At 43.2% G+C, this 26,946-nt stretch overlaps 1 protein-coding gene across 9 annotated transcripts in view; it reads left to right on the top strand.

Annotated features, from left to right (window-relative positions):
* CRACDL (CRACD like) overlaps window positions 1–26,184 on the top strand; it is a 66,231-nt gene extending 40,047 nt beyond the window's left edge. For 5 of the 9 annotated variants that reach the window (XM_061377851.1, XM_061377852.1, XM_061377854.1 and 2 more), the window contains 8 exons: window positions 2,891–3,026; window positions 3,380–3,544; window positions 4,173–4,241; window positions 7,607–7,837; window positions 11,196–12,801; window positions 22,478–22,677; window positions 24,455–24,590; window positions 25,404–26,184. In XM_061377851.1, the coding sequence (XP_061233835.1) occupies window positions 2,891–3,026; window positions 3,380–3,544; window positions 4,173–4,241; window positions 7,607–7,837; window positions 11,196–12,801; window positions 22,478–22,677; window positions 24,455–24,590; window positions 25,404–25,549 (2,689 nt within the window). In that variant the 3' untranslated portion in view covers window positions 25,550–26,184. The remainder of the gene's footprint in view (window positions 1–2,890; window positions 3,027–3,379; window positions 3,545–4,172; window positions 4,242–7,606; window positions 7,838–11,195; window positions 12,802–22,477; window positions 22,678–24,454; window positions 24,591–25,403) is intronic. The other 4 variants (XM_061377850.1, XM_061377855.1, XM_061377856.1 and 1 more) reach the window with 4 other exon arrangements.
* The last annotated feature ends 762 nt before the right edge of the window (window positions 26,185–26,946 follow it).

Raw genomic sequence — 26,946 nt, 5'->3', positions numbered from 1 at the left:
GGACTCTGGCTGGTAAACAAATACAGAACTGCTACAATGTTTGTAGATTAAAGACACCCTAGAATTGCCTCCTTGTTTTTTTTCATAATGCTGCATTCTCAAACAGTTGCCTTTTTCAGGAAAGTACAAATTAAAAAGGCTGATGCAAGACAAATCGCAAGGCAATTGTATGGGGTGCAGCAAGAAACAACTAAAAAAAAAGCTTTCATTTAATCATAAATAAGCCTTGGGTTATGATTTCAAAATAATGTAACTCCCATCTTCAAGAAAGAATTAGGTACTCAGCTTTTATCTTACTAAGATTGTCTTATGCCCCTAAGATGTAATTCCTAAGGACTGTTAGAGAAATTTAGATATCTAACCATTTATGCCAGGTTTTGAAAGCAAGGAAGGGATAGGAGGATGACTGCAACTGAAATCAGCAGGATCCAGGGGCTGTGAAGCCTTTATTTCCTCCCTACACATGAGATTCATCTGACCAAAGGACAAATTTCTGCATCTGAGTTAGTCATCAGCTGCCTTTTATAATCAGCAGAGAGAAGTCAACATTGCTAAGAAAGCTTGTGTCATTCTTGCGTAGATGTCTGAAGTTGTTCAGATGAACCAGCCTCTAGAAGTGCTGTTTCTCTCCACTGAATGTAGATGGGAGCCAGGGCTGACCAGCTCCAATGTAGATACCTGTTGTTTAACGTCTGAAGTTAAACTAGATGAATCCCAGCCTGTGTATCTGCTTGCCTCTGAAAATCCTGTCTTTGTTCAGGCATTGACAAATATGCTACCCACTACTGAAAGGTAACCATGAGAAACCCAATCTGAAGTTCACATGTGTTCCTTGATGGAGATCTGGAGTGCCCTTGATTGCCTAAAAAGCGAGTCCTTGGATTGGATGTTGTGCCTCTCAGAACAAGCCGCCCGGGTCCTCAAGTGAGAGATGCTGTGCCCAGGGACGGCAAGGGCAAACCATTCCGGCCATTTAAAACGACATTATACAACTCGGCCAGCAGGCAGCGCCAACCAACCGAAAGAATTGACTAAATACTTCGTGTGTCTTTTGTAGCATTGGCAAGAGTAACATTAGTCCAGCTTGAAGCCCCAGGAGTTCCAGTCTGGCAGCCCCACGTCTAACAGTGGGCTAACTGCATTGTTGTTCGACCACATATTTTTCAGACATGGATGGTCAGATTTTCTTTCCCTCATGCACAACTCAACAAGGTCATGTTCAAGTGGGTACGATCTCTGGCTGGTTTGGCCATGTTCCTGTGACTTTACTTGCAGGGTTGTTACATTATTGTTTCTTAATATTTGTTTATACAACGACCAGAAAATTCCTTGAAAGGAAGGAGAGTTAATTCAAGCACTCGTAATCTGAGGAGGCATCTAGGGTACCTACACCATGCACCTGGGTGGTATGTCTCTGCTAGAAAGAGAAAGCAAAGGTAGCACGCTGGGATGAACGTCCACATGCATCAGCACTGCTGATCTGGCTGCCCTTGCAGCCTTTGTAAGATGTCAGCGTGTTGAGCATCCATCGCAGTTCTGACTGGCACGCACTTTGCAGATTGCTATAGCTTTGTCTGACCTTGCATGCATTGCAGAGATCCCATTATCATTTAGATAAATTGTTCTTCTAATGTCTCTAATGCATTAAGCAGGGGCAGCAGGCTTTCCGTCCTTCTGCAGCAGGAATACAGATCAACTTTTTCCTGCTATTGTTTTATCAGACATATTTATAGCAGCCGTTACAAGGAAAATGTTCCTTTCTACCATGTTTGTTTATGTTCCTGAATGTCCCTATGACAGTATCTAAGATTCAAAAATACACAGTTCTCCTCTTTTTTCTCCTATTCTCTTTTTTCCCCTCTAGAATGCTGCCCAATTAACTTGATAAGTACATGAGCCCAGACAATTCTGTACTCTGCTATGCCTTTCATAGCTGTCTTAATTAAAAAAACTAAAAGGTAGGGAGTCCTAGAAGAAATGCTGTGTGCATGCATTTCTGGTCCCTGCTCACTTGGACTATGAGCTAAGCTGTGGAAAATGTGCACAAGAGACCTCCTAGCAGCAAACTGTCTGATCATGGGTCTCCTGTACCATTCCCATAAGGAAACAAGGTGTTCATGCCTCAAATGTAACATTTACAAAAGGGGTTATATACCACATGCCTCAAAAGTAGAAAATGGAAGATGAGCAAGGTCACCCACAAAACATCTCCTGCTTCCTCTCACTAGCCCATAAAAGGTGTCCATGAGAAAATGTGTCCCCAGGCTCATAAGAGAGAATCCAAGGGATCTTGATATACAGAACAGGACCTTGTAAGCATCTTGTGAGGATTTATGCAAATGATTCTACATGAGAACTATATTGCCTGAAATGCTTTTGTTAATGATCTGTGTGGCAGAGATACATTAAATACTGTACCACACTTAAATAGTAAAAGGTACTTACTCTTCCTATGGTAATGGCCTGTCATTTTCCAGACATGTTCTTGAGTTAGCAAGAAGTTAGTTCATCTCAGGTACAGGCTCCTTTATGTGAGCTCCTTTCCTTTTGCACCTAGGCTTGCCTGTCACAAGCCCAGCTGCTGGCTTCCAGCCAAGGCGTAGTGGCTTTTTCATGAGGTATAACTCAGTTGCTGGAGTTAAACTGTCTTTAGCCTTGATTCAGTTTGTTAATGTGACAGATAACAGCATTTGCAAATTTGTGTTTGGCTTTTAAAGGTGTTACCTGGATTAACCTGAATGACTATACTGTATTCACAAAGGAGCCTGCCATCTCCTGTGTGCCCTTCACACCTGTCTCCCACTCCATGTTAAACAGACCACCTTAGTTAAGAGTAAGAGGACTGGCAAAAAAGTCTGTATATTTTCACTCATTTGTTATATTATTCTAGGACACATAAAGGCATTATGGGAAGCAGAGCTTTGTCACATGACAGCATTTTCATCCCTGAGACTGGGCAAGAGCCTGCAAGGCCAGTAAGAGTGTTCTCTCAAGAAAACATTTCTGATCGGATTAGAGCTTTACAGGTAATGTATACATAATTTTTCAAATGCAAGAGGTGCAATTGCCTTTTCAGGCTTGATTTTGGGGGTAATATTTGTGGTTCAGCATTGGATTAGTAAGTAATATCTGCCTGCAGTTTGCATGAAACGCATTTGTTAATCAGACAGCAGTAGCATTCTTGGTTCTACTGAAATGATAGTTGAAAAGTGGATAGGTTGTTTGGGATCCTAAGAGAATGTCTAAAGTGAGATGTCCTACGCTCTGAATTATTCAATTGCAAAGTTGAAATAAAGGTAACTTGTTGACCTGAGCTAAAAAGCTACTGGGGAAACCTCCATCACTATCACATGCTAATGTATTTTATGCCATACTGAAGCTGAAACTCCAGCCTACCATGAAATTGGGACCTCCACCTCCATTTGGACCTAATGCCAAGCGAACAGAGGATGCTGGGACCAGTTCTGAAGATGATGGATTACCCAGAAGCCCTCCAGAAATGTCTTTGCTCCATGAAAACATAAATTCAGGCATTAGAACAAGAGTGAGTAGTTCCAGTGTTGACAAAAATCAGTTTAATGGCTTGTCTTACCTGTGTGCAGAAGACAGAATAAATTATTTGGTTTGCTGTATACACCACTATCTCTGAACAATTCAGAAATACCTTACTCAAAATGGGAAGATGCTATCTCTTTGTGTAAACAGCTACTAAGAATCTCTGTTCCTGTTAAAATATAAATATCATGCCATAAAAATGCAGAACTACAAAGGAGCGGATGTATTTGCGTAGTGCATGGGGATGGTGGGGTTTTTTTTAGGGACTACAGAGAGCTGCCAGGCATGAAAAAAAGGGTGAAAAATCTATATTCCCTCTTGAATGTGCGGATAAGAGAGCTCTCTTCTATAATGTTTTTTCCTAGTCTGTCTTTGGAAAAAGAAACAAAGCATTTGAAACTGATTTTTCTTTTTAAATAGTAGTTTTGTTATACATGATTTCATTCTTTATCTGCATGTCTTACACTTTATGTTTGCAGTGTCCTCGCTAATCCTTAAGACTATAGAGAAAAACAACTTACATAGTATCTGTGTGCACTTTGTGTAGATGGTTTCTGTGAGTATATCCACCTTGTTTGTCATCTTTTACTGAATCTCTTCCTCATTCCATCCCACAGTTCTCTGACTTTCACAAGCACCTTAGCTCTTTGAGTTTAGCTGGAACAGGCAGTGAAGAAGAAGAACAGGTAACTTCTGCCAAATGTATTAAGGGCCAAGCAATTGTGCGTAGTAGTTTTATAAAGAAATGTTAAGACAAATATTATTGTGTTGCCTGTCTGCTGCAAAAAAACCCTTGTGTGTGTAGAATTGCATGCCTCTGTTTGCTGTGCTTTTTTAATGCCTGTCTGTCTAACATAAAAGTTATGATTATTTATCAACATAATTCTGACAACCAGGTGATCTCCCACTGATAAAAATTAAGCCCTTATATCCTTTAGCAAACTTTGCAGACATGATTTAGTATCCAAGCACGATTGACCAGATTTAGGTACTGAAATGGTATCCCTTTTTTATAAAGACGGGAAGTTGCAGTAAAGGCTGCTTGGGTTGCATGCATAGGATAAGTGAAGGAGCCTGTTGAGGGGTTGTGGTCGTCTCAGATCTGCCCAGACAGACCCTTGCTTTAAGCACAAGGTTACCTCACACTGGTGATAGTGGCTGGCATTGCTGCTCAGGAGTCTGCAGTTCAGCCTTCAGTTGGATTCTGGCTGTGAATTTTGCTGAAGTGGTTTTCAGGACTTGAGTACAGGCAAATAGATGGCTTTCTTCAATCAGCAGCCAGCATTCTGGCTGATTAAAGGGAGGTTTTGAAAGGCTCTGAAGAGTCCCTTTTAGCTGTCAGCAGCTGGAGTCATGGTGGAAACAACACAGGAGGTAAAGGGAAAAGCGTTTTCTAGAAATAGGAGGAGGGGTGGAAGGGAATTGCTGAAAGGAAATAGAGAAGCTAGTCCTAAGCTGACTATTCCTTGGTAATTATGCAAAATGTATTTCAAGGCCAGCTGCAGCAGGGCTCAGCAGAGATTTCTGGCTACAGTTGTTAGATTCCACATGAAGCTGTTTGAAAACCTGCTCAGATGCAGTGATTTTTTAATATTTTTAAAGAAAAACAACAGAACACTTGCAGAAGGTATTTCTTGAAAACTGGTATAGGCTCGCTATAAATTCATCCAGTCCAGATGCGTGTTTGCTAAAGGAGGATTTATGTCTCCCTGTTGTTCCATTAACATCACACTCTGACTCACTTGCTGACTCCAGAGACAAGGTGGTAACTCTGTGGTTGCTCAGCTTTTTCCATATGGCCCATCATTCAGCTAGCTCAGAGCTCTCTTCATCCCGGTCCAGTTTCAGAGCACAGCCAGAAAGCAGCCCCATCTGAAGGTGCCCAAACCACAGAGTCTACTACCTGGTATTTTGGAGTCAGAGAACAGATTGCAGGGCTGAGGAGTTTTGTACAATGCAGCCCTAAGGTTTTGGGGAGCAGTGACTCCTTGTTGTGTCTTGGAAGCTTTCCTGGATGGAAGAAGGGAAAAAAGGATCATGACTGTCCCATCAGGCTTTGGGAATGTGGCTCCCTCATGGACTCCCCCCTTGTGCAACCCAGTATGACCAGCAGAAGGACAACAGAGCCATGTGAACATGAGATTTGTAGAAAGGAGTCTGGCAGCTGTCTACTCCTCCAGCAGGCTTTGCCAGAGCCAAGCTTCATGGGACAGGCAACTTCTGCAGCCAGCTCAGAGCTGGCATTCACTCAGGCTGCTGAAATTTAAGTAACAAACGAGATTCTTGATTTTCCAGTGTAATGGCCAACAGTGAGCACTGCCAGTGAGAAGACATGCAAAGTTCTCGAGGAAAAGCAGAAGCCAGAAGAAAGGCAGGCAAATAATGACATGCCTTGAAAGAGAACATGTGCTACATCTTTATCTTGGATCTGAAATGTCAATGTATTCACTGTTAGGTACTAATGTATAATGCAGCCACGTATCGTTTGTTGTACATTAGTCATGTTTGAGTACTAGACCTCAGATAGTGTAGAGTGAAAATTAATGAGAGCATCCATTATTCAGCTGAGCTACCTTCTTTTTTCATGAATAGAAAGCATGATCAGAAGCTGTGGATCCAACCTCTGCTAAAATCAATGTGAGTTTTCCCCTGGCCATTGAGGAATTTGTAGCAGGCCCACACTAAATGGCAGAGTATCTTTTGGCTGCAGTGAATAACGCAGAATTGTCCTTGCACAAAACACTGATGCTTTTTCCCTCTCTAAATAAAATGAACACTGTCCTGCTCTCCCTTTCTTCGATCCAACCCCCTCAGTAAAATATCACTTCCAGAGACAGGAGAAAGAAGAAGAAAAGAAGAAAGCCTGCAGAAGAAAGCATCACAAAGGAGGAAGGCTCCTCTAATGAAATCAACCAGAATTTCAAGCCTACAGGGAGAGCTGACACAAGTTGTCAGAGGTCATGTTAATGCCATGACAGACACTTTGGAAATATCATTTTACCTGTTTGCAGAAAATTAATCCGAGAGAAGAGAAGAACCATTTTTAGAGTAATTTTTCTTATGTTTTTCTGTTTTCTTTTTGCATCAGCCCTGGGACTGTGGTAGCTTTTTGTGAAGCGCACAGGCAAGCTGAGTTCCAGCTTGCTGAAAGTACTGCACCCCTTGCAGCATTCAGGAGTTATTTCTGGATGGACTATTGGCCTCTAGTAGGAATTGTCCATGATTTCCTTCCCCAGAATAGTCTACAAATGTAATGTTATATTTCAGGTAAACTCCCTAGTTATTTTGCAGATACAAATGCATGAGGAAAAAGCACAAGCTGACTTAAATGTCAGTGCCACTGATTGATTCTTTTGTCTTTAGGAGGGTGTGGTAGACTTGGAAGGGAGCTGATGACATATAGGAAGCTAGAGATGCTCCAGCCTAGCATAACTGCCCAGACACAGATGTTGAAGGAAAGGAAACTGGCCCATTAGGTTCTGTAACTGACCACTCTTCATAAATCCGTCTTCTAAAATATGCTGGACATGTATCTGTGTGCCTTCTACAAGGGGGAATGGGTTTAAACTTAAACAGGGGAAGTCCAGGTGAGATGTAAGGAAGAATTTCTTTACTGTGAGGGTGGTGAGGCACTGGCACAGGTTGCACAAGGAAGTGATAAATGCTCCACCCCGGCAGTGTTCAAGGCCAGGTTGGACAGAGCCTGTGTGGTGTCCCTGCCCATGGCAGGGGGGTTGGAACGAGATGATCTTACGGTCCTTTCCAACCCAAACCATTGTATGATTCTGTGATTCTATGATCTTCTAGTTAAATATGACTTAGTCCTTCCCACCAGACGTTATACCATAGTATTCAAGCAGCTAAAAATGCAGAATTGCTAATAGTAGTATTCCACATGCAACATTAGGAAATGCGATGTATTTTAAAGAGATGTTAAAAAGAGGCAACCTTAGAATGCCAGTAAATGTGGCCCCTTTTTTTTAGGATTCTAATTTTCATGTCTTTGTTTCTTTGTTTGATTCTCTGTTTGGGGATTTATTTTTTTTTTCAGGTTACATTGAGTCCTTCTTCTAGATCTCAGTCTACAGATGGTCAGCTGTTCCCTAGGCATGGAAGTGCCAAAACTGGAGCTCCCCAGATATCTGACAGTATCACCTCGCCTACAGCCGATTTTGACACCCCACCTGAGCTTTCCTCCTGCTTGGATAATTCTGCTGCTAAACATAAGCTCTTAATAAAACCCCGGAACCAGAGATCCAGTAAAATGAGACGATTTTCTCAGGTACTTGTGAAAATAAACAGCATCACCTTTGACACAGAACCAGGAAGTTCTCACTGGACTTTGTATTTCAAACTCAGATATGAGAAGGAAAGTCAGATGGCAGCATGGATATTTCATTGGGTTTTAATAGCTGTTACTTGGTGAGGCTACATATCTGGAGTAGACACTAGGAACAGACCAAATATGAGTTTAGTTGTTAACTCTTAATGCAGCAGTTTATGTAATAATTCATTCTTAAATTTACCATTTAGCACAATTCAGTATCTTGTTTGTGGTGCAGGAGCTGGGGCTGACTGCTCCATTTCTTACTTTAAAATCCTTTTTGAAAACTGTTAGAATCAACTTGGGTGACATGGTTTAGTGTGATGTGTCCCTGCCCATGGCAGGGGGGTTGGAACTTGATGATCTTAAGGTCCTTTCCAACCCTAACTATTCTATGATTCTATTCTGTGATTCTAACTTGTGTTCTTCTCGTGGTCTGAAAGATCCTGTAAAATCAATCATGAGTCTTTGAGAGACTGTTCATGGAGGACTTGTTTTAACTTCCCAAAGACCACTGGGTTTATGTTTACAAAAAGCACAGAAAGAGTAAGCTGTGATCTGTTAATTGGAGCCAAATTCTGTACATTAGGACTGTGCTGAATTCAGACCTCTCCCTGCCCCAGACCTTGTAAACCCTTTATGTGCACCACAGAGACTTAAAGAAAGTCTCCACAGAAAAAAAACAAAACACTGCTTTTAAACCATGCTCTTAAAACACCATCTGATTCTTTGTCATACCTTATGAAGGGTGTAGCTTATTTTTCTTCTTCCTCTCCTCTTTTTAGAACTAAAGTTTGCAGCTCTTGCTATAGTATTCGCACTTTGTTGTTCATGGTTTCTTTCAGTGTTTCAAATACAGCCATTAAATTCTCTTGCTTGTCACCAGGAATATTCTGTCTGTCTCTAAATACTTCTTGTCTGTTATACTGTATTTTCTAAAATCTGTGAGTGGTCTTTAGGCTCGGTAGAGCACCACTGTGAGCACCATAATGAGGAGGCCAGTTATTTAGAGAACCATGTAAAGCAATAACTCGTTGATCAAACATCCTCTTCCATGGTAACATTGTACAATTGCTTTGTCCAGTGTGCTGATAAACTGCCAGATGACTGAGCTCTCCTGGTTCTCCATGGAGAGTGCTTACATCTTTTGATAATAGTTATTTTAATATTTTCTGTCTGACTCTGCCTGTGCACCTTTGCTTCTGGCTAACTGGTATCTTTTGCTTTCATGTTGCTATGCTTTTATGTTCTTGTTGATGATCAGAGGGCTAGAGTACCTCTCCAGGCTGAGAGTTGGGCTTGTTCAGCCTGGAGAAGAACAGACTCCTGAGAGACTTTCTAGCAGCCTTCCAGGGGCCAAAAAGAAATCTGGAGGGGGACATTTTACAAGGCCATGTAGAGGTAGGAGAAGGGGAAATGGCTTTAAACTGAAACAGGGGAGATTTAGATTAAAAGTTAGGAAGAAATTCCTTACTGTGTGAGTGGTGATGGGACACTAGCACAGGCTGCCCAGAGAAGCTGTGGATGCCCCATCCCTGGCAGTGTTCAAGGGGCTTTGGATGGGGCTTTGAGCAACCTGGTGTAGTGGAAGGTGTCCCTGCACATGGTGCGGGGATGGAACTAGATGATCTTTAAGGTCGCTTCCAACCCAAACCATTCTGTGATTCTATGTAAACAGATCTGAAAATAAATTCAATTGTTTTCATAATTCTACCCTTTGGGTAAAGGCAAATGTAATGACAAGCCAAGCTATAGCTACAAATTTGAGTCATTATGAGAAATTTCAGCTGAAGTGAAAAAAAATATCTTTCTTACAGAGACATGGAGGTTGTGTTTGTTTTGGTCTTGTATGTAGTGAAAGGTTAGATGAAGTACAATTATGAATTCTGAACTCCTTCCTATGACAGAGGATGTTAGCCAGCTGGGGAGCAATAGCAGACCTGAAGACATTGTGTTAATATTTACCATGGAGGTAGATTCTCACTCTACAAGTGAGAAAACAACTGAGCTTTCTCAGTCATCTTCTGACCAATGTAAATTACATTGCTCCTGTTTTAATAGATGAATAAAGTTAGGACCAGTATGAAATAGACTTAAGGAAGGTATTTATAATAAAAGTGGAATAACAGGCTAAATCTGCATCACACAGCGTAAACGTGCAGAAATTCCTGAGTCAGCTCTTGAACCGAAAACATGACAGCTCTGTCAGCACAGTGCTCTGCCCAGAGTAAGGAGGCAACTGTGTTGACGTGGTTGTACTTGTGAGGTCTGAGCTAGTGTCCCTGAGGGGTTCTGCTCTCTGCTGCACAGATTTCCCAATCTGAACTGGGAGACGGTTTCTTAATGCAGTGCCACATTGGACAGTTTAGATGTTCACAGCTCGGATGTTCACAGCTTGTAACTCCGTCTTTGCAATTCCACTTGCAAAACAAGAAGTTGGAAGAACCCTATAAGTATCTTCAGAGTGCAAGTTTTGTGTTCTTGGAATTAGGGCCTATATCCAAAATATATATTTACCTGACAAACTACAGTGAATCAGTCAGCAAATACAGGCACCATGTGAAAAGGCATATTCAGCAGCTTCATAACGTGCTTTCAAATAATCCCCTGTATTTAGCCAGTCCTTACCGGAAGCTTAATCACAAGACCTCCCAGATAACTACATATGCATGTAGAAACTTTCAACAAATAGTCTAACTCTTGAAGAAAAAAAAAGACTTTTACACAAAGGAGAGAAGGGTATAATGCTGTTTGGCAGTGGGATTAGACAGAAGACTGCCGTATGGGGTTAGATGCTCAGCTGGCATAGAGTGTCATAACCGGATGGACTTGTTAGGATTTTGCTCTTCTTTCCATGTACCCTTCCCTCTTCAGAGTCATGTTTTAGGAAGAATGGGTTGTTTTATTTTTAATGCTAGCACGGAGTAGCAAAATACAAAGGGACAGATTTTTCTCTTTCAAGTGCTGCTTTTTGCCTAAGAGGAACACAACATAGCCAGTATGCTCTGGGGAATCAAGTGCCAAGGATAGTCCAATGGCCATTGTTTTGATGAACTTTCCATCTACAAAGGCATGAAAGCACTAGTTGTGCAGAAGGAAGTGTCACTCATGGCTTTTATATCGGTTAAATACATCATACCAGAATCTGCTTAGATAAAAAGGCATCCAGTATACGTAGATTAAGAAAACATCAACTTACCATTGGAGGCAAGTATTGCCTTCCTCTCTAAGATCTCTGTTATAAAATGTAATGATGTGTAAGACAAAAGTGCATCTCTACATGGTGATGGGGCTTTCTGAATTTTTTTTCTTGCAGAGGACCCAGTCTGAATCTCTGACTGATTTGAGCTGTACCCCAGAAGAAGAAGAAGAGGATGATGAACAGACAGACTTGTCAGATGCTGTATTCAAACCAAGCAGTCAAGAACTGCCATGTGGCACAGCAGCAGTGCAGGATGTGGCTTCCTGGCCAAAGCCCAGAATGCCTGAGGACCTTCCCCCTGCTTTGAGACCAGTGATGACTCAGCCTGCTTCTGGGTCTGCTGTTGCACAGGAAGCCCTGCTAGCAGAGAATAAACCGGAGGGCTGCCAACCAACACTGGAAACAACGTGTGTGAAGTCTGAGTCCTCACTGCTGTTAGAACACAAAGACTCTGCAACTTCTTCCTACTCCAGTCCAGACAGAGGCGTACAACAGCAAGAAGATGCCTCAGAAACACCGGGTCTGTTGTCTGGGGATGTGAATGATGTGTCAATCAATATTTTAAATCAAGAAAATAACGAGTTTCCTACCGTGTTTTCAGTAAATAAAATACCATCCAAAGAAGATTCTTCAGTTAGTAAGAATAGTACTGTTTGCTCGGAAGGGTCAGAAGAAAATATACAGAAGGATGATAACATAGCTGAGGAAATGTCCTGTAATAAAGAGGTAAAGAAAGAGGTTGCTCTATTGTCAGAGTCCAGCAAGCAGCTTTCCGCAGGTTCTTTCCAGCCCACAGGCTCATTCCATGTTTCACATCCTGTTTCCTCAACAAGGATGGGATCATCTGCTTCCTGCTCTCTAGAGAAAACAAAGACTGCACAAGAGGTAGCTGCTTCAGGTAAGGAGAACAGTCAGTCTCTGGTCCACAAGGAGGAACTTTTAGTCAAGAAAGCTGAAAAAGCAGCCAATGAACTCAATGCCTTGAGAAAGTTTTCTGTCTCCTCTGCGCAGGAGAGACCAAGGACCAGAAGCCTTCACTTCCCAGAAAGATCAGAGTTGGAAAGCCCGTTAAATACTGGATTCTTCCTGTCCAAAGTGAAGGTCTCAAGAAATGAGAAGAAGAAAGAAGACTTGCAGAAGGAGTCAGATCTGGAGGGTGAAAAAAGAAGCAACAAAAAGCAGCCTTTGCTGCCAGAGTCCGACTCTGAGAACTCAGGCCAACCTGCAGAAATCTTGGCTGGCTGCGTTTCTCCAGCTGTCGATACGGTGCCGGTGCCAAGCGATTCAACGGCGGTATCTCAGAACCAGCCAAGCTCTGAAGATAAAAATCCTTTTCAAGTGAAACTTAGATCCACGTCACTGTCCTTGAAATATAGAGACAACTCGTCACCAGAATCAAAGGGGATTAAAAGACACAGTGCAGAGTTTAATTTAGAAAATGAAGGATTGACTTCCTTTCTGAAAGGTGATAAGGCACAGATCAGGAAAACAGCTGATACAAATATTGGCGATTCTTTAAATGAAAAGATCAAACCCAAAGCAAAGTCTTCTGAACAGCTTAGTAACAAACCTCCATTGCCTAAGAAGCCAGCCCTGCAAAACGTAAGCGTTCCAAACACTACTGCGAACAAGGAGAAGCAGGACAAAGCTATTCACTCTCCTGAACCCAGAAACGAAGATGGGGACTTGCAGAAAAAGTCAAATCCTTGTAAAGTGTCCGGTAAGACTCCTGGTACTTGATAAAGTTACCTTCACTCAAAAGGAATGGTATTACCTGTGAGAGAGCATGAGGCAGCCTCTTGTGTCGATCACAACACTGATGAGCATGAGCTAATGGTTCTGCCTTCAGTGATGTTGCTCCCTCATTGTCCCTTGCTGAAAAGAGTATCAGAAGCACAGCAGGGAAGAATACGATATTTTTACCTGCTATTTTTGCATCTCAGGGCATTGTTTAAAGGATGTTTTAAGTGACACTCAACAGATAAAGTGCATTAGCAAGTCTTGTAGAACACAATTACCAAGACACAAAGCATCCCATTTAGAGGTGCTGTATGGCAATTCAAAAGCTAGGAGCACATATTAAGTGCAGTGCCCTGCGTGGGATGAGTGACTCAGACCTCTAGACCTTCTTTTTCACGGTAGCATTAAGGAAGAAGTACCAGTAGCTGCCTAGCATGCTCAACTCACCATTTATTTATTGTCTCCTGTGAGCTTTGCTTATTCATTTATCCAACTTTATCATTATTCATTCCTTGTTTAAAAACAAAAATTAACTACCCTGCAGCTTCCTGGAGCTTAAAGCCAGGAGAGACTGTTAAGATTGTGTCTATTGCAGATTGTTAAATTTCACCCTGTTGTCTGCATTATATAATTGGGTTAGAGTTAAAAAAATAATCAGTCCTCTGGAGACTAATATGTGATGGGCTACAGGCAGAGAACAGAAAAGACTGGAAGTGGCACCACTGTCTGAGGTCTTTGCAAAGACAGTAAACAAGTTAGGTGAAGTGTACTCAAGTGCTTCTAGCACTGCTCTTCACTTCAGAGAACAGCCAAGAGGGGGGAAAAGAGCCTTTAGGTCTTCTGATATGTGGGAGAAACTTCTTCCCTTCCCTTACTCTGTCTGGTCATGGGTTTGATGTTAAGAATGTGAGGAGGAGATGCTGGCCAAGCACATGAAAAGGTTTCTTTGTGCCACTGCAGAGCTCTGCCCTGCCTCTGGTTGCCCTGGTTTGGGTTAGTCTGAGCTTTGGAGTGAGGAAACACCAAACCAGAAGACCTCATGGCACTTGTCCTGTAGGGTGAGAAAAGCCTGTTCCTGTCCCCAGAGGAAACCTGAGATGCCCTGAGTAGCAGCTGATTCCACTTGTCATCTGCTGCAAGACCACAGATGTGTTTGCAGGGCTCTGGCCACATGTATAGTTTCCTGCTCTCCCAGCAGCCATAAAGGAGGGGATTCGTCAGGGCCTGTGCAGCCAGATGAGGCTCCTATGGCCATCAATCTAGAGCCTTCCTGCACCCCATGAGCAAGGTGCTCTCCCTTCGTATAATCCCAGCATTCCATTTAAAGGGATTTTTCCCTCTACCCTGCCCTGAGGAATGGTTGATTATCTGTAGTGGAGACATGGCATGGTAGGGTTGGTCTGGTAGAGGACAGAAGCAAGCGGTGGGAGGATAAGTGCTCCTGCACACAGCCTTTTCCCACATCCCTCTTGCTGAGTCCCAGGGTGCCTGCAGCAGCAGCAGGGCTGGAGGCAGTGCTGGAAGAGGAAGAAAGGTCAGAAACAGAGCTGGGAAACATGTTTGTCTCACCAGGCTTCTCCTCTGCCTCCCCAGCCTTGGGGTGAAGGAGACTCCTGCTCCCAGGCTCAGGACTGTCCTGTGCAAAATAGTGTCTGCAGGTGAGAGCCATGCGCCTCCCCCTGGCAGGGTTGCACACACCTGGGGCTGCAAACTGAGCCATGTTTTGGACATGTTCCTCTCCGCCTACTACACCAAATCTGTGTGGCCTGAAGTTGTTTCAGATAGTGGTTCAGATTGGTCTGCAATGGTAACTAGTCTTCTTCCTTATCTGCTGCACTACTGCTCTTGTGTCACCTTAAGCAAAGCTGCTGGTTTCCCAGCTCTGAGTCACTTGGTAATGGGTTATAATAGGTGGGCATGTCAGGACTCAGAAAGCAACCTGTTCCAGTGCCTCACCACCCTCACAGTGAAGAACTTCTTCCTTCTACCTTCTGTCAGTTTAAAGCCATTCCCCCTTGACCTGGCCTTGTAAAAACTCCCTCTTTGGGTTTCTTGTAGGCCCCCTTTAGGTATTGGAAGGCTGTTACAAGGTCTTCACTGAGCCTTTCTGAAGTGTCTCTGAAACGTTGCCTCAGCCCAGTGAGCTGGGAGTGTGTCTTTGCAACAACAAGCAGGAGAAACCTGACAAGCACAATCAGAACGGCCCTTCATGGATCACATCGCTTACTAGCCATCTCTGGCCTCCTGATCTGCTGGGACACCCTTTGCTTTCCTTTTACCATCCACTCACCCTCAATGCTGGCACCCAGCACTCTCCTAGTCCTTGAGCTCACCAGCCCTTTCAAAAAGCTGTGGTCAGCATCAGGAGTCTCTTTGTGCTGTTAGGGAGTTTCCTCCCAATGTGTTAGGAAATCCCTGCACTGAACAGAAAGACAAGTTGTGAAATGGTGATGTGAGGAGTGCAGTTCTCCTCGCATGTGGATTCATCTCAAGGAAGTCAGTTAGCTGTGTTGTGGAGTGAGCAGGGGCAAGTAGGTTCATTCAGTTTGATTTTTAGCTTTTCAACACTCCTGGTACCAAAGGCAACGGGAGGGCTGGTGGGATGCTGATTTACCGCCCCGGGTGAAAGTAGCACTCGTGCTCTCCAGAGTTTTCCAGGGAGCTAGCAGGGGATTGCTTGGCCTCTGTCAGGCTGCAAGGTGGCTTTTTAATGGCTGTGTGAAATTAGTGACCCCATGAGGAGCCGTTTTGAAGTTCCTGCAGCTAAAGGCACAAGTCTTTGCAAGAATTAAAAGGTTAAGCTGTGCTGTTTGGGTTTGATACACTTTGCTATAAATCCTCTGAAGGGCAGAAGCAATTAACATATGCTAATAGGTTATTGCAGGAGTAAAACCATAAGCAGTACCTGTGTGAATGTGTATTTTAGGGTATATAAAACTCAGTGACTAAGGAGCTGTAGCAGGGAGACCTGCTCTACCAGGGGAAAGGAGCTTGGGGAGGGACAGTGAACGTAAAGTGAATGAAATTGATGCTTATCGTCTGGCAAACACAAGCTCTGAAATGACAAGAAATACGTTTCTCTCTACATAAAAGAAGACATTGCTTTAATGCTGTAGTGTCCTGGCTACCGCTGAAAAGGAAGCTGTCGTTTTCCAGCAGAAGTTGCTTTTTCAGTTGTGTCAGGCTGTTTTGCAATATGGCTGTTTTCCAGCAGTGAAATAGACTTTGATGCTAACATAGCAGTTTCTTGTGTAAAAAAGACTCTTCTGACAGCAGTGGTATAGATCTGACCAAGAGTCAAATACCTCACACATCATCCTAGAGAAGAAAGAAATACAAAATCTTTTAGAATAGCTTTGTCTGAAATTAAGGAATTGGGTGTGTACACTGACACCATTGCATGTAGTGCTTTTATAAACACAGGGAAATATGTAGGCCAGGATATACTACATGCCATATGCATTTGTAAAGCTCTTCTTAAAATAACTGAGGCTTTATAAATGAGCAAAGATACAACAGGGTGGAATTAAATATTGTATGCATGAGCAGTGCTACAAACCAATGACCGTGTTGTATACAAGGGGTGTTATCTCCTGGTGTAGAGTTGTTGGGGTTAGTTCTGTGTATGCTTTTAAAATACATAGGGAATCTACAAGTTACCTTTGCTTGCTCTTAGAGGTTTGGCTTTCAAAAAGATCTAATATTGCTGTCTCTGACCTTTTGCCTGCACACATGTATGGCAAGAGGAAGCACTCTTTGCAGTCCTTGCAGGCATAAGATGTTCATTTGCAGATATGAGATTTAAATGTTATAAAGGGCCTCTGCTGTATTTTGTGCACACAAAGGCTTTTAGATTTAAAGAATATGGGTACAATACCTGAGGCCATCTCTAAAAAAAAAACCTAACAAAAATCAGTCTCTAAGTCTCAGGGCAATGTTTAAACATGTCTTTGCTGTGGTTATCCATATAAGCAATGCACACACACCCAGATGCACTTGAATACACTGAGTATATCTGTCTGTCAATAGACAGAAATAGGTATGTATCTCTCTCTTTCATTTCTCTTCATTTTCTGTGCATGTGTATAAACCAACGCACAATAACAAGTCATTCTGTACATAAAGATTAATTTTTATCTTCGTTCCTATTCTTTGCACAACCAAACTGACACATATTAAAGGATAATATCCAACTAGCAATGAGAAGTGTACACACTCATTTCCACAATATTTAGGCATACATTTAATCTGTAAGATCAGAACTTTAGTCTGAGAAAAAAAAACCCAAAAAGCTGTTTTAGTAAGATACTGGAGGAAACAGGTACCTGAATTTAATGGGGCTGCAGAAGGAGAATTCCCCCTTAGGGGCCATGAGGCAACCAGCCCTGCCACTGTCAGACCAGCAGGGAAGAGCTCAGGTGATTCTGATCTGTGGGAGGGAATTGAGGATGTGGGTATGGTTCACTTGGCTTTGGGGGTTATCCTTGGTGGAGGCTGAGGAAGTGAAGAAGACAGCAGACAGAGTGGCTGGTCTTGGGAACATCCATGTGTGTTAGGCGGCTGTGGGAAAGATGTGAAGGGAGGGCTTCTGCAGCCTCTGGATGTGGTTTCAAGTAGCACAAGAAGACCTTGGCAGCCTACGTTAAATGCTAGTTTTTATGCATGGTGACATTATGCACAGAGTGGCTTGACAAGTTCTGACCTGGTATCACCGTTGCTGGTGACTTATCCTGAAGGGAAGAAGAGGCTCACTTGTCTTTCAGAAAGCCTGAGGCCAAGCCAGCTCCAAGGAAACTAGGGAAAGATGCAATCACGAGGTTAAAACTGTGGGTGAGCAAGAGACAAACCGCTGCCAGCAGTGTCCTTTATTAGCTTATGAAGTTATTAAGAAATTGAATAGCATATTGTTTAAAATAGGATGTTGTAATAAGAACTGAAGAATATGATTCAGATGTCAGTTTTGTTCAGAAAAACCTCCCACGTGTCAGGCGGAAGGAAGAGGCTCAGCCCTGCTTCATTGGAGGAGGCATTTGTGGCGGCTGTGGCCTGCCGAACTCGCACAGCTTCCTGTGGAAGATGCTACTGCTTGCATTTGTCTCCCTAAAAGTCACATTTACCCATTGGGAACTGTTGTGCTAGCTGCTGTGCATGGGAGATGCAGCAGAAGCAGGAATTAGATTTTGCTTTTGAGTACTTTTGGTTCCACTCTGGCTACCTGGTTCCTTAAACTCTCTGCTTTCCCACATGATGAATTATAAAAGCACACAGACTACCTCGTGACCAGGTGAGATAAGACAGAGGGCTCATTCAAGGTGATCAGGCAGTCGGTGGAGGGAGGAAGATGTGCAAGCAGCGCTTCTCTTGAGAACAGTCTCTTCCTGAGAAAGCTTTTAGCCTCTTGGTGTCCCCCAGGGGACCCAGAGCTTTGTAGAACAGATCACCTTAAACTGCCGACTCACTTCACCATACTGTCTCCTGGATTACTTCACCACCCTTCATCTTTCTGGCTGGTACCATAGTGCATGTGTACTGCCAAGAAATCTCCTCTAGTTGGAGATGGGAGGAGGTAAAGGACCTCTGGGCAATAGGAAAGATAATAAATAGTGAATATGCCTCTTCTACCCCTTACAGTAATTCTGGCTGGCAGATGAGGTAGTAAATCCTGCACAAGTTGCATCTGATGGGTTTCCTTCTGAAGAGAAGGCATTTCCTCTCCCTTGCCTGTCTGGCTTTCTGCAGCAAAGGACAAGGGCAGAGCAAAATTGCTTGAAGAAATAAGGAAGTCCCTCCCAGAAACAGATCAGCTCTTGATCTGCTATAGGTGAGCCTACTCTGCTGTCCTAAGTCAGGCCTGTACAGACACATATAAAATCTTTGAGATTATGATAAAGAGGTTTTGTTCCCTCCTATCACAGGGGCATTCTGATACCATCTCTTATGGGATGATACTTGGCCTTCTAATTGGCATAACTAGGATGTCTGGCATCTCGTCAGGGAGACTTGTGTGAAGAGCAAAAGTGCTTGATGCCTTCCTTAGAATATCTGCCTTGTGTAAAACATAATAGCAGCCTCCAGACATATCACTGTGGGACTGGGAACCCTGTTGTGCTAGGCAAGGCACATTGAAATAACAGAAAGATGAATCCTAAATCCATGAGGATGACAGAGAAACAGAAGTGCAGGTAGCAATAAGACCCTTACAAGCAGTGCAGTAAATAAAGCCTGGGCATAGCAGCCATTGTGTTGGTATTGATTGATGGGAGCAGAGGAGGAGCAACGTGCAATTCAGTTGGTGTTTACAGAAAGCTCCTGTGGTGTGACAGCAAAAATGGAACAAAGCACAAAGGGTGATTTTGAATCAGAGGGACTGTACATCACTAGCAGCATCAAGGCAGAAGTCAGGTTCCCAGTATCATTGGAAAGCTGGTGGGTGGGTTGAAAAGGGCCTTCAGGGTAAAGACATCAGTGGTTTTGAGCGCCAAGATGTTGCAGACAGTGAAGGAAGGTGAAAAGGTGGTGGAAAAGGATGCATGGAGTGATGTGTGTCTGTAGCTGTACAGTCAGAGAGGAAGCCCAGTCTTCTCTGGGCTGAGAAGAGGCCTGTATGTGGTTGGAAAGGGGTATGTTTGGTGGGATGGAACTGCATGATGAGTCCAGCTAGCCAGGCTTCAGTGGGGAAACATGTTCATAATACTGAGCGTAACTGTGGAATGGTTATTCATTAAAGGAAGTTAGGGAAATGAGTTCACTAATTTGGATAGAAGGTAACTAAAGTGAAAAGCTTGTACTCCATGTACTCGAGTATATACATACAAAAGCTTGCACACTCTATGTACTCAGCGAGGGATCCTCAGCTCTGAGGAACACTAGGCATTGCAGTCAGTCTGTGTACAACTAGTGCTTTGGGAACTGATGAAGTGTGGCGCCTGGTTTTAGTGGGCAATGCACTAATAAGTCCTGCCCAAATTGCTCATGGGTGAGCAGGTGGGTTCAAGGATATGGCCTACAAGCAAAGGAGGGAATGAGATGGCAGATGTATTAGCAGACATCACATCAGTTCAGCTGTGTGGTTTTACTTATGAAGATCCTAATGAAGTTTGTCCTCCCATACTCAGAGAAGATGGGCTAGCAGTCCTTGAGTGGTTATCCCGGTGAACCGTGGAAGATGAGGGGCACTCCAGAAGGTGGCACATCTTGAAAAGGCAGGCAAGGTGGAGGGGAGAAAGCTGTTACAGACCACTTAAGTTAATACACAATACTGAAAGGAATACTTGAGCTATTTCTAAGCACCTACAAGATAACAGATCTAAGTTCCAACCAGTGTGGTTTGGTCAAGAGCTTAGACAAAAGTGAGAGTGATCTAGAGAATATGATTAATCAGAAGAGTTAAAGATAATCACAACACATGGTCTAAATCTACAAATGCATAAAAGGCTGCTGCAAGGAGGCTATAAGTAATCTGCTGATAGGCATAGTGTATAGGAGAAGTTAAGGATTTAAATTGGAGCAAGGAAGATTTAACTTAACCAATAGGAAAAAAAAAAATTGAGTAGAACAAGAAGAGCCAAGCCATAGGATAGATTGTCTAGAGAGACTCTGAGATCTGTCGCATCTTATGAGGGTTTTAAGAACAGGTTGGATACAATATTAATCAGCAAACAGTTCATGTGAAATTGATCTTGAAACTGCTCTTGCCTTGCAGCTGAAGGTTAGACTACAGGACATCTTGAGATCCCTCCCAGCCATATTCTCTTATCATCTTGTAAAACAAGACAAAAGCGAAGTGAGGGGAGCCAGGGAAGAGAAAGGAAGAAGGTTATGGGAGGAACAGCTGTTGGCATGCAAAGGTGGGGCATAGGTGGGATGCTGAGGATTGGAGTAACTTGCTGTGCAAGAGGGAGGAAAGCTCCTTCAGTGTTCAAAGACTGCATTTACACAGCTGGACTTTCTGGCTTGTTTCTTCAGAGGTTTCCCTGGGAGATCACAAGGTGAATGTGAAGGGAAATGCAGGCATCAGCTGGCAAAATACCTTGCTTAGGCTTTAAAGCAAACCTTGTGTTTTCTCTTTTTGTGGTTTTTAGCTGTGGTTTTTAGGCTTTACAGTGTTTTCTTGCTCAAATAACTAGTCTGTCTCTGGTGAGGTACAGCACTGACTTGAGAAAATCCCTGCGCAAAGAAAGTTTGTGGGATTTCATAATGTGTCTGAGTTTGCAGACTCCAGCTCTTGGGAGAGCATCATCCCTTTCATCTCCCATGCCTTCATGAGGCTTCTCAAATGTGCCTTCAGAGATGTTTGCCTGCTTTCCCCAAGAGGGCCATGTTCCTCTAAACCAGACCACAGCCTAGACAGCTCCACAGGGTCCTGTGGCTGGGTGGCCCAGCTCTACGCCTGCACATTACCTGAGCCCCAAGAGGCTCTGGGGCAGCAATGTTTCCTGGCTGGGTCTGCCTCTTCCTGGGTCCCTGAACAGGGTGCTGACTAGGTAATAGACGTTTCCTCAGCGTAGGACCATGTGTGATTTGAGGTGGGGAAGCTTAACGTCTAGCTCTGAAATAGCCTTCTGTAAATTTGGGGGTATATTAGTTGCCAGAAATGTCTGGGAATGGTTAAATCATCTTTCCTTATGGCTCTAATGTGGCTCTAAGGGTGTTAGTACTGTTGTTCCTCTTAAACCACACAGAGGCTCCACATTGGTTGGAAAACCGAGTTTCATGTGCAGTGTGAGCCAATGAAGAAGTGGAGATCCTGGGAGATGGAGCCAACAGAGGAGCTGAGGCTCTTCTCTTGTTCCATACCTGCTCAGCATATAGACAGGCTTTCTCTTCTCAGAATATTTGAATAGAGGGTATTTCATTTCCCCATAACTCTGGATACCGCTTATGCCTGAGTAGCAGCTGTGAGGACAGCAGAGTAGCACTTTTGACCCTTTACTCTAGGAACTGATTTTTTTAAACTCATCTCACTGAAATCTGAGTTGTGGTAGAGCACGATGAAAGTGACTGTCTCCAGTGGAAAGCACAGTCAGTGTCAGCAAGGACAACTCAAAGTAAACCTCACATCAAAAGACCACGAATTAACCCTATGGTTTTAGCAGTATTTGTTTGTGCTCAGTCATGCACAGCACCTGGAGGCACCAAGGGGATGTGTGAGGGAAGCTGCTCCTAAAGGGTTGGGAGGAAGGCAGGAACTAGACCAAGGCATCAACTGCTGCTTCGTGGGCATGGGGAGAGCAGGAGCCAAGGGCAGCTGCAGGGGGGACGGGGTTGTCTTTGTAGCACTGTGGTTCAACTCTGTTCAGCTTTGAGTCTGCTGCTGCTTGTCTCTGAGAGGTCACGAAGCAGATGGGGGAAGGGAGCAGAAGAGTAGTCCTTGGGAAATGGGCAGATTAGTGAAGCTTGATTCGTGTTTCTGCATCTCCCTCAGGTGAGGGCAGTGACACTGCGACTCCAGCCAAGCAAAGATGCAGAGCAGTTTTCACCAGTGAAACAGTAACTTAAACCAGGCAGATTGCTCTCTGAAGACCAAACTAAACAGAATTCCTACTTACCCAGGCTGGTCACACATCTTGGGACCAATCAGCATATTGGGCAAGTGCGAGCTAAAGCTAATTACAAGTTCTTTCATATAACCATGTACATAAATGATCTGTCAACAGAGAGAAGCATGCCTTCCCCTGTGGCTGCTGGAGACTCTGGAAGAGATCCCAACACTCCCACAGAGCCAGCCTGGATTTCCATAGCAAGGCAAAAGCAAAGGGGCATGCAGCAGGAGCAGGAACCCGACAGAGAAAAACTGGTGGCTCTGGATATGAAGTCAGATACAGAGAGACAGAATAAAGAGAAGGAACGAACAGAGGTACTTACAGTACAAATTCATGATGCTTTCATATCACCCCCTTTAGTGCTCTTTGTATCTACTGCTATATTACCAGTCATGCTGTAGTGATTACAGATACTTGATGAGTATAATCATGAGTAACAAATAGACTGCTGTCAGAAATGTGTTACGAATTCAGTGATCATTCAGATATGTAATTTTATATTTCCAAGAAGTCCTGGAACTATGCAAGCTGTGTAAAAATTCTTGGGTGCCCAGTGCATACTTACAGATCTAAAGTGTGTATTGCATGCTAAAATACCCACAGTGAGGTGCTAAACTGTAGTCTCAGATCTCTCTCAATGCAGAGGGAATGTGCTGTCTTTAACTATCCTTCAATGCACAGCATTTCATTGAGCCTCCTATGCATCCGGACTGATTTAACACTGAATGAACAGCTCAGTCCCAGAAGCTCCTAGGTAACAATTTTTAGAGCCTTGAGAAGTGAAATAGGATAAAAATAACTTTTGCATTTGCAGACAGTGCCAAGATATAAATCCTGGTTCTCTGTCTATGGGTAACTCAGACGCTCACATGATGCCATGGAATACGGGCTGACACTGCCTCTTAAAAGATCCCATGCAAAAGAGGGTGATACCTGTAGCAAGTGATCTTCCCGGTTGACAAAGCCGGTTCAGCAGAAGCGCTTGGCCTTAATTCTGAACACTAATAAGGCTTCCCTGGTGCTGAGATAGCTCAGTAGCATGCGAGTGCTACCTGCATTGCCTCCTGCACAGGGAGAACCCTGCACTGATGCAGGAGAGTGTGTGTACTATACCAGTACAGCATTCCCAGTGCAAATGGCCCACTTCTTTGCTTTAGATGTTACTGTTAGAAACCCAGGTAGCTGTTTTATATCCTGGAATAAGGGAAGATCTCTAGATGATGAAAAATAGCAGTGGTTAGATTAACAAGGAGTAATACCTAATAAAATGTCTATTATGAACTGCAATAATGCTCAAAAATTGTCATAGCACTTAAGACACCAAGGGTATAAATGATCCCAAAACACAGTTTCTATGTCAGAATAGGAAACTCCAGATTTGAGCTGGCAATGTTCTCTTAAATTCATGCCATGCATTTTACTTCCCTGTATCAGCTAACAGAGAAACTTCCTCAAGATACTTCTGACTGCAGCATATGAGGCTTGGTGCTATTGTACTGATCCCACTTTTTCCTTCTCCCACATTGCACCAGCCACTATCTCTTGGGTAGTTTTTGATACTGGCAAGGAAATCCATGGGAGGATGTGTTTGATTCCTTTTTTATGGAAAATACATTTACCATCAAGCGTCCAAAATACAGTGCCCTAACCCACAAAATTCAGGAAGTGGGAGGGAAACATGAGAGAACAAGGCTGTTTCCAAATCCTATATATACTAGTAGAGGTGTGAAAAGGGCTTGGAATACATGTTGCATTGAAGACTGTAATAACCTACTCAGAGATACCAGTATGAATACGAACCTACTCAGAGATACCAGTATGAATACGAACCTACTCAGAGATACCAGTATGAATACGAGATACAGAGGGATAGTTTTTATTTGTAAAGCTGAGTGTCATGGACACTAAGCTAAAACCACAGGAGTTTTTTGAACAGGTATCTGCTCAAGTGAGAGGACTGGGACCAATGTGTAATGAGCACGTGTGGCCTTTGAACTGTGACAGGCACTACATTCACTCCTTTTGCTTGTGTCTTTCAAACTGTTCTCATTCTCTCTGTATTACTTGGATTTTATCCCTCTCTGTGCCTAGGGCTCAGTGAAGCAGCAGTGGAGCAAACTTTCATACCTGGCACCTAAAAGCACTTCTGAAGAGCAGAGGAAAGAGACGAAGTCTGAAGTGAAGGAGCCCCTGCTGAAAACCAGTTCACTGTCACATTATGTCCCTGGTAGGAAACAATTCTTAAAATGCAGGCTGTTATCTCACAACCTTCTCAGAAGAAATCCTCCTTGAGTGTGCTGGAAAAGGAGTAGGGACTGGATTCTAATCTCTTCCCCCGGCCCACATCAGCATGGGAAGACTGTTTTCAGGATTCAAATCTGGGGTTTTATTTGGTGGCGTATTCTTTGACCACTTTGATTACAGAGTAGTCAAAACTCGTGTTGAAAGAAGTGTGACTTGAGAGCATGAGGCCATTTGACAGGATGGGGTCTCAAATGCACTCAGTGTAGAATGTAGAATGCAGAATGCATGCAAAATTAGCATTCAGTTTTGATGTGGGTTCCTTAGCAAGCTGGAAGGATGTGATCACAAACTGCCTGCCCATCAGTCCTTCCACTGTAACTTTGAATCTCTTTGGTAAATTGACATTTGAAAGAAAGGCAGAAGTTTTGAAGGTAATAAAATTCCTGTGAGTTGGGGGTTGGCTAAAGGAGGGATTTGCAAATGAATGCTCTTGCTAATGAAAACTCTTCTTTTCTGGCCTGGGTGTTAACACACAGGGCACAGCAAGGAATCCATGTCATCATTTTGGTTTTGGTAAATTTGGGGACCAAAAGATACTAGTGGTGAGAAAAGCATTGTCTTTTTTTTTTGAGGATAGAATGGTTCTTTCCTCAATAACATCCTGTGGGAGCAGCTTTCATGTGAAATGTGAAGATTTTCTACCATAGAATGAGCCATGAGAAGTTTTGCATTAAAGAGGTAGGGGGTACCGCTGCACAGCAAGTGAACATCAAATGTCCATTTGTTTTATTCACAGTAGCCCCATCACCAGCACTGGTGGATAAAGAGGAAATAAGCCCCTTGAGGAAAGCCAATAATGCTCCTCCGGATCAGCCATCATGGATGGAATTGGCCAAAAAGAAATCGCAAGCTTGGAGTGATATGCCACAGATTATAAAGTAGAATGATGCAAACAAATACCGTCTTTCATAATGAAGTCAACTACTTAACTGAACTTCTACAGACCAGCTAATCACAGTGGAGAGTCTCTTGATACATGAGAAGGGTTTTATTGTACAGCTGTGGAGAAAGTGTGCAATAGGTGCAGTCAAAAAGTTTACCGTCAACTTTGTAGCAATAAGGATTGCAATGGCAATGGATTACTTAAATTATGCTAAGGACATACTTACACTTTGGAAAATAAAACCTTTGCCTTACATATTTCCTGCATTTTCTGCTTTTAATGGTGTTTGCAGCAAACCAGGATCTTTGCTAACCTTCTCTGAATTTCTGTTGTTGTTGGAAACTTCTGTTTGTTACCGTTTTCTCTGTTTACATTTATAAAGTGTGCACTAACATCCTGATTCTGTTGATGTGTTTCACTGGACTTGCCTGACGCACTTTCTGTTTGGCACATGGAGGTGTTGATGAATAGGTGCTAGTGAGTATTCCATTCAGCTGTGTTGCTTTGCTTCAGCAGCGTGTTTGCCTAGCTGAGCCAAGTGGTCCTGTTTCTGGGCTTAGGTTACGTTTTATGAGGCACAAATACGCACATTTATGCGTGACCATGAATAAAAATTCCTCAGCTCCTTCTGTCAGCAGCCTTGGTCGCACAACGTTTGCAAGCAGGCAAGTAATAAGGAAACTGATCTGTGGTTGGAAGCTCATCAATGCATTCACAGTTGCCTTCCTACCTGAATTTATCTGGTTGCAACTGGCTTTCCTCTGTGTGGAATAATCATGCTCAGTTAGGAGGACAGTATTAGTAGCAATGGACAGTATGCATTTTGTTTAAAAATAAGAACTGACAAGCCTTGAGCTACAGTCCAGACTGAAATGCTGTGAATGTCATTGCAGCATCGGCTTCACATATCACCCGCTAGGGAATCTTAGTTATTGTCATCCAAAACAGTAATGCATCTCTGTGCTTTACTACCTTTATATAAAATTCTCATGTTCATCAGCCTGAGTCTCCCCCACCAGTCTGGGACTCTTGCTTATGAAGTCTCCCAGGCTCTTCACCTTCACCTGTTTAACAAGATTGACAGGAGAAATCATTGCTGCTGATTGACCGAAATCACTCTGAATATATTTTAAGACCTCCCTGTGAGTTAAAGAAGCAAACGACAAAGCCCATTAGGGAATCTCCTGGAAATGAAATGCCCACTGCGAAGCATTCCCCTCTTTGCAAGCATTTCTCTCTGTGTATGTATGTGTGAGTTACTGCTTGAGCACTGCACTCTCTGAGTTTATTTGATTGATGTGATTTTGTTTTTCTTGATGCAGTAACAGTCTTTTTAGATAAATGTAGGGGGACTTCAGGATTACCTGGGGTTTCCTAATATCACCTGCATTTGCAG

The sequence above is a fragment of the Neopsephotus bourkii genome, unplaced genomic scaffold (assembly GCF_033783945.1).
Source record: "Neopsephotus bourkii isolate Nb327-2 ecotype Australia unplaced genomic scaffold, CSIRO-AGI_Nbou_v1 NB_1760, whole genome shotgun sequence".
Lineage (NCBI taxonomy): Eukaryota > Metazoa > Chordata > Aves > Psittaciformes > Psittacidae > Neopsephotus > Neopsephotus bourkii.
This window is presented reverse-complemented; position numbering and strand designations above follow the sequence as displayed.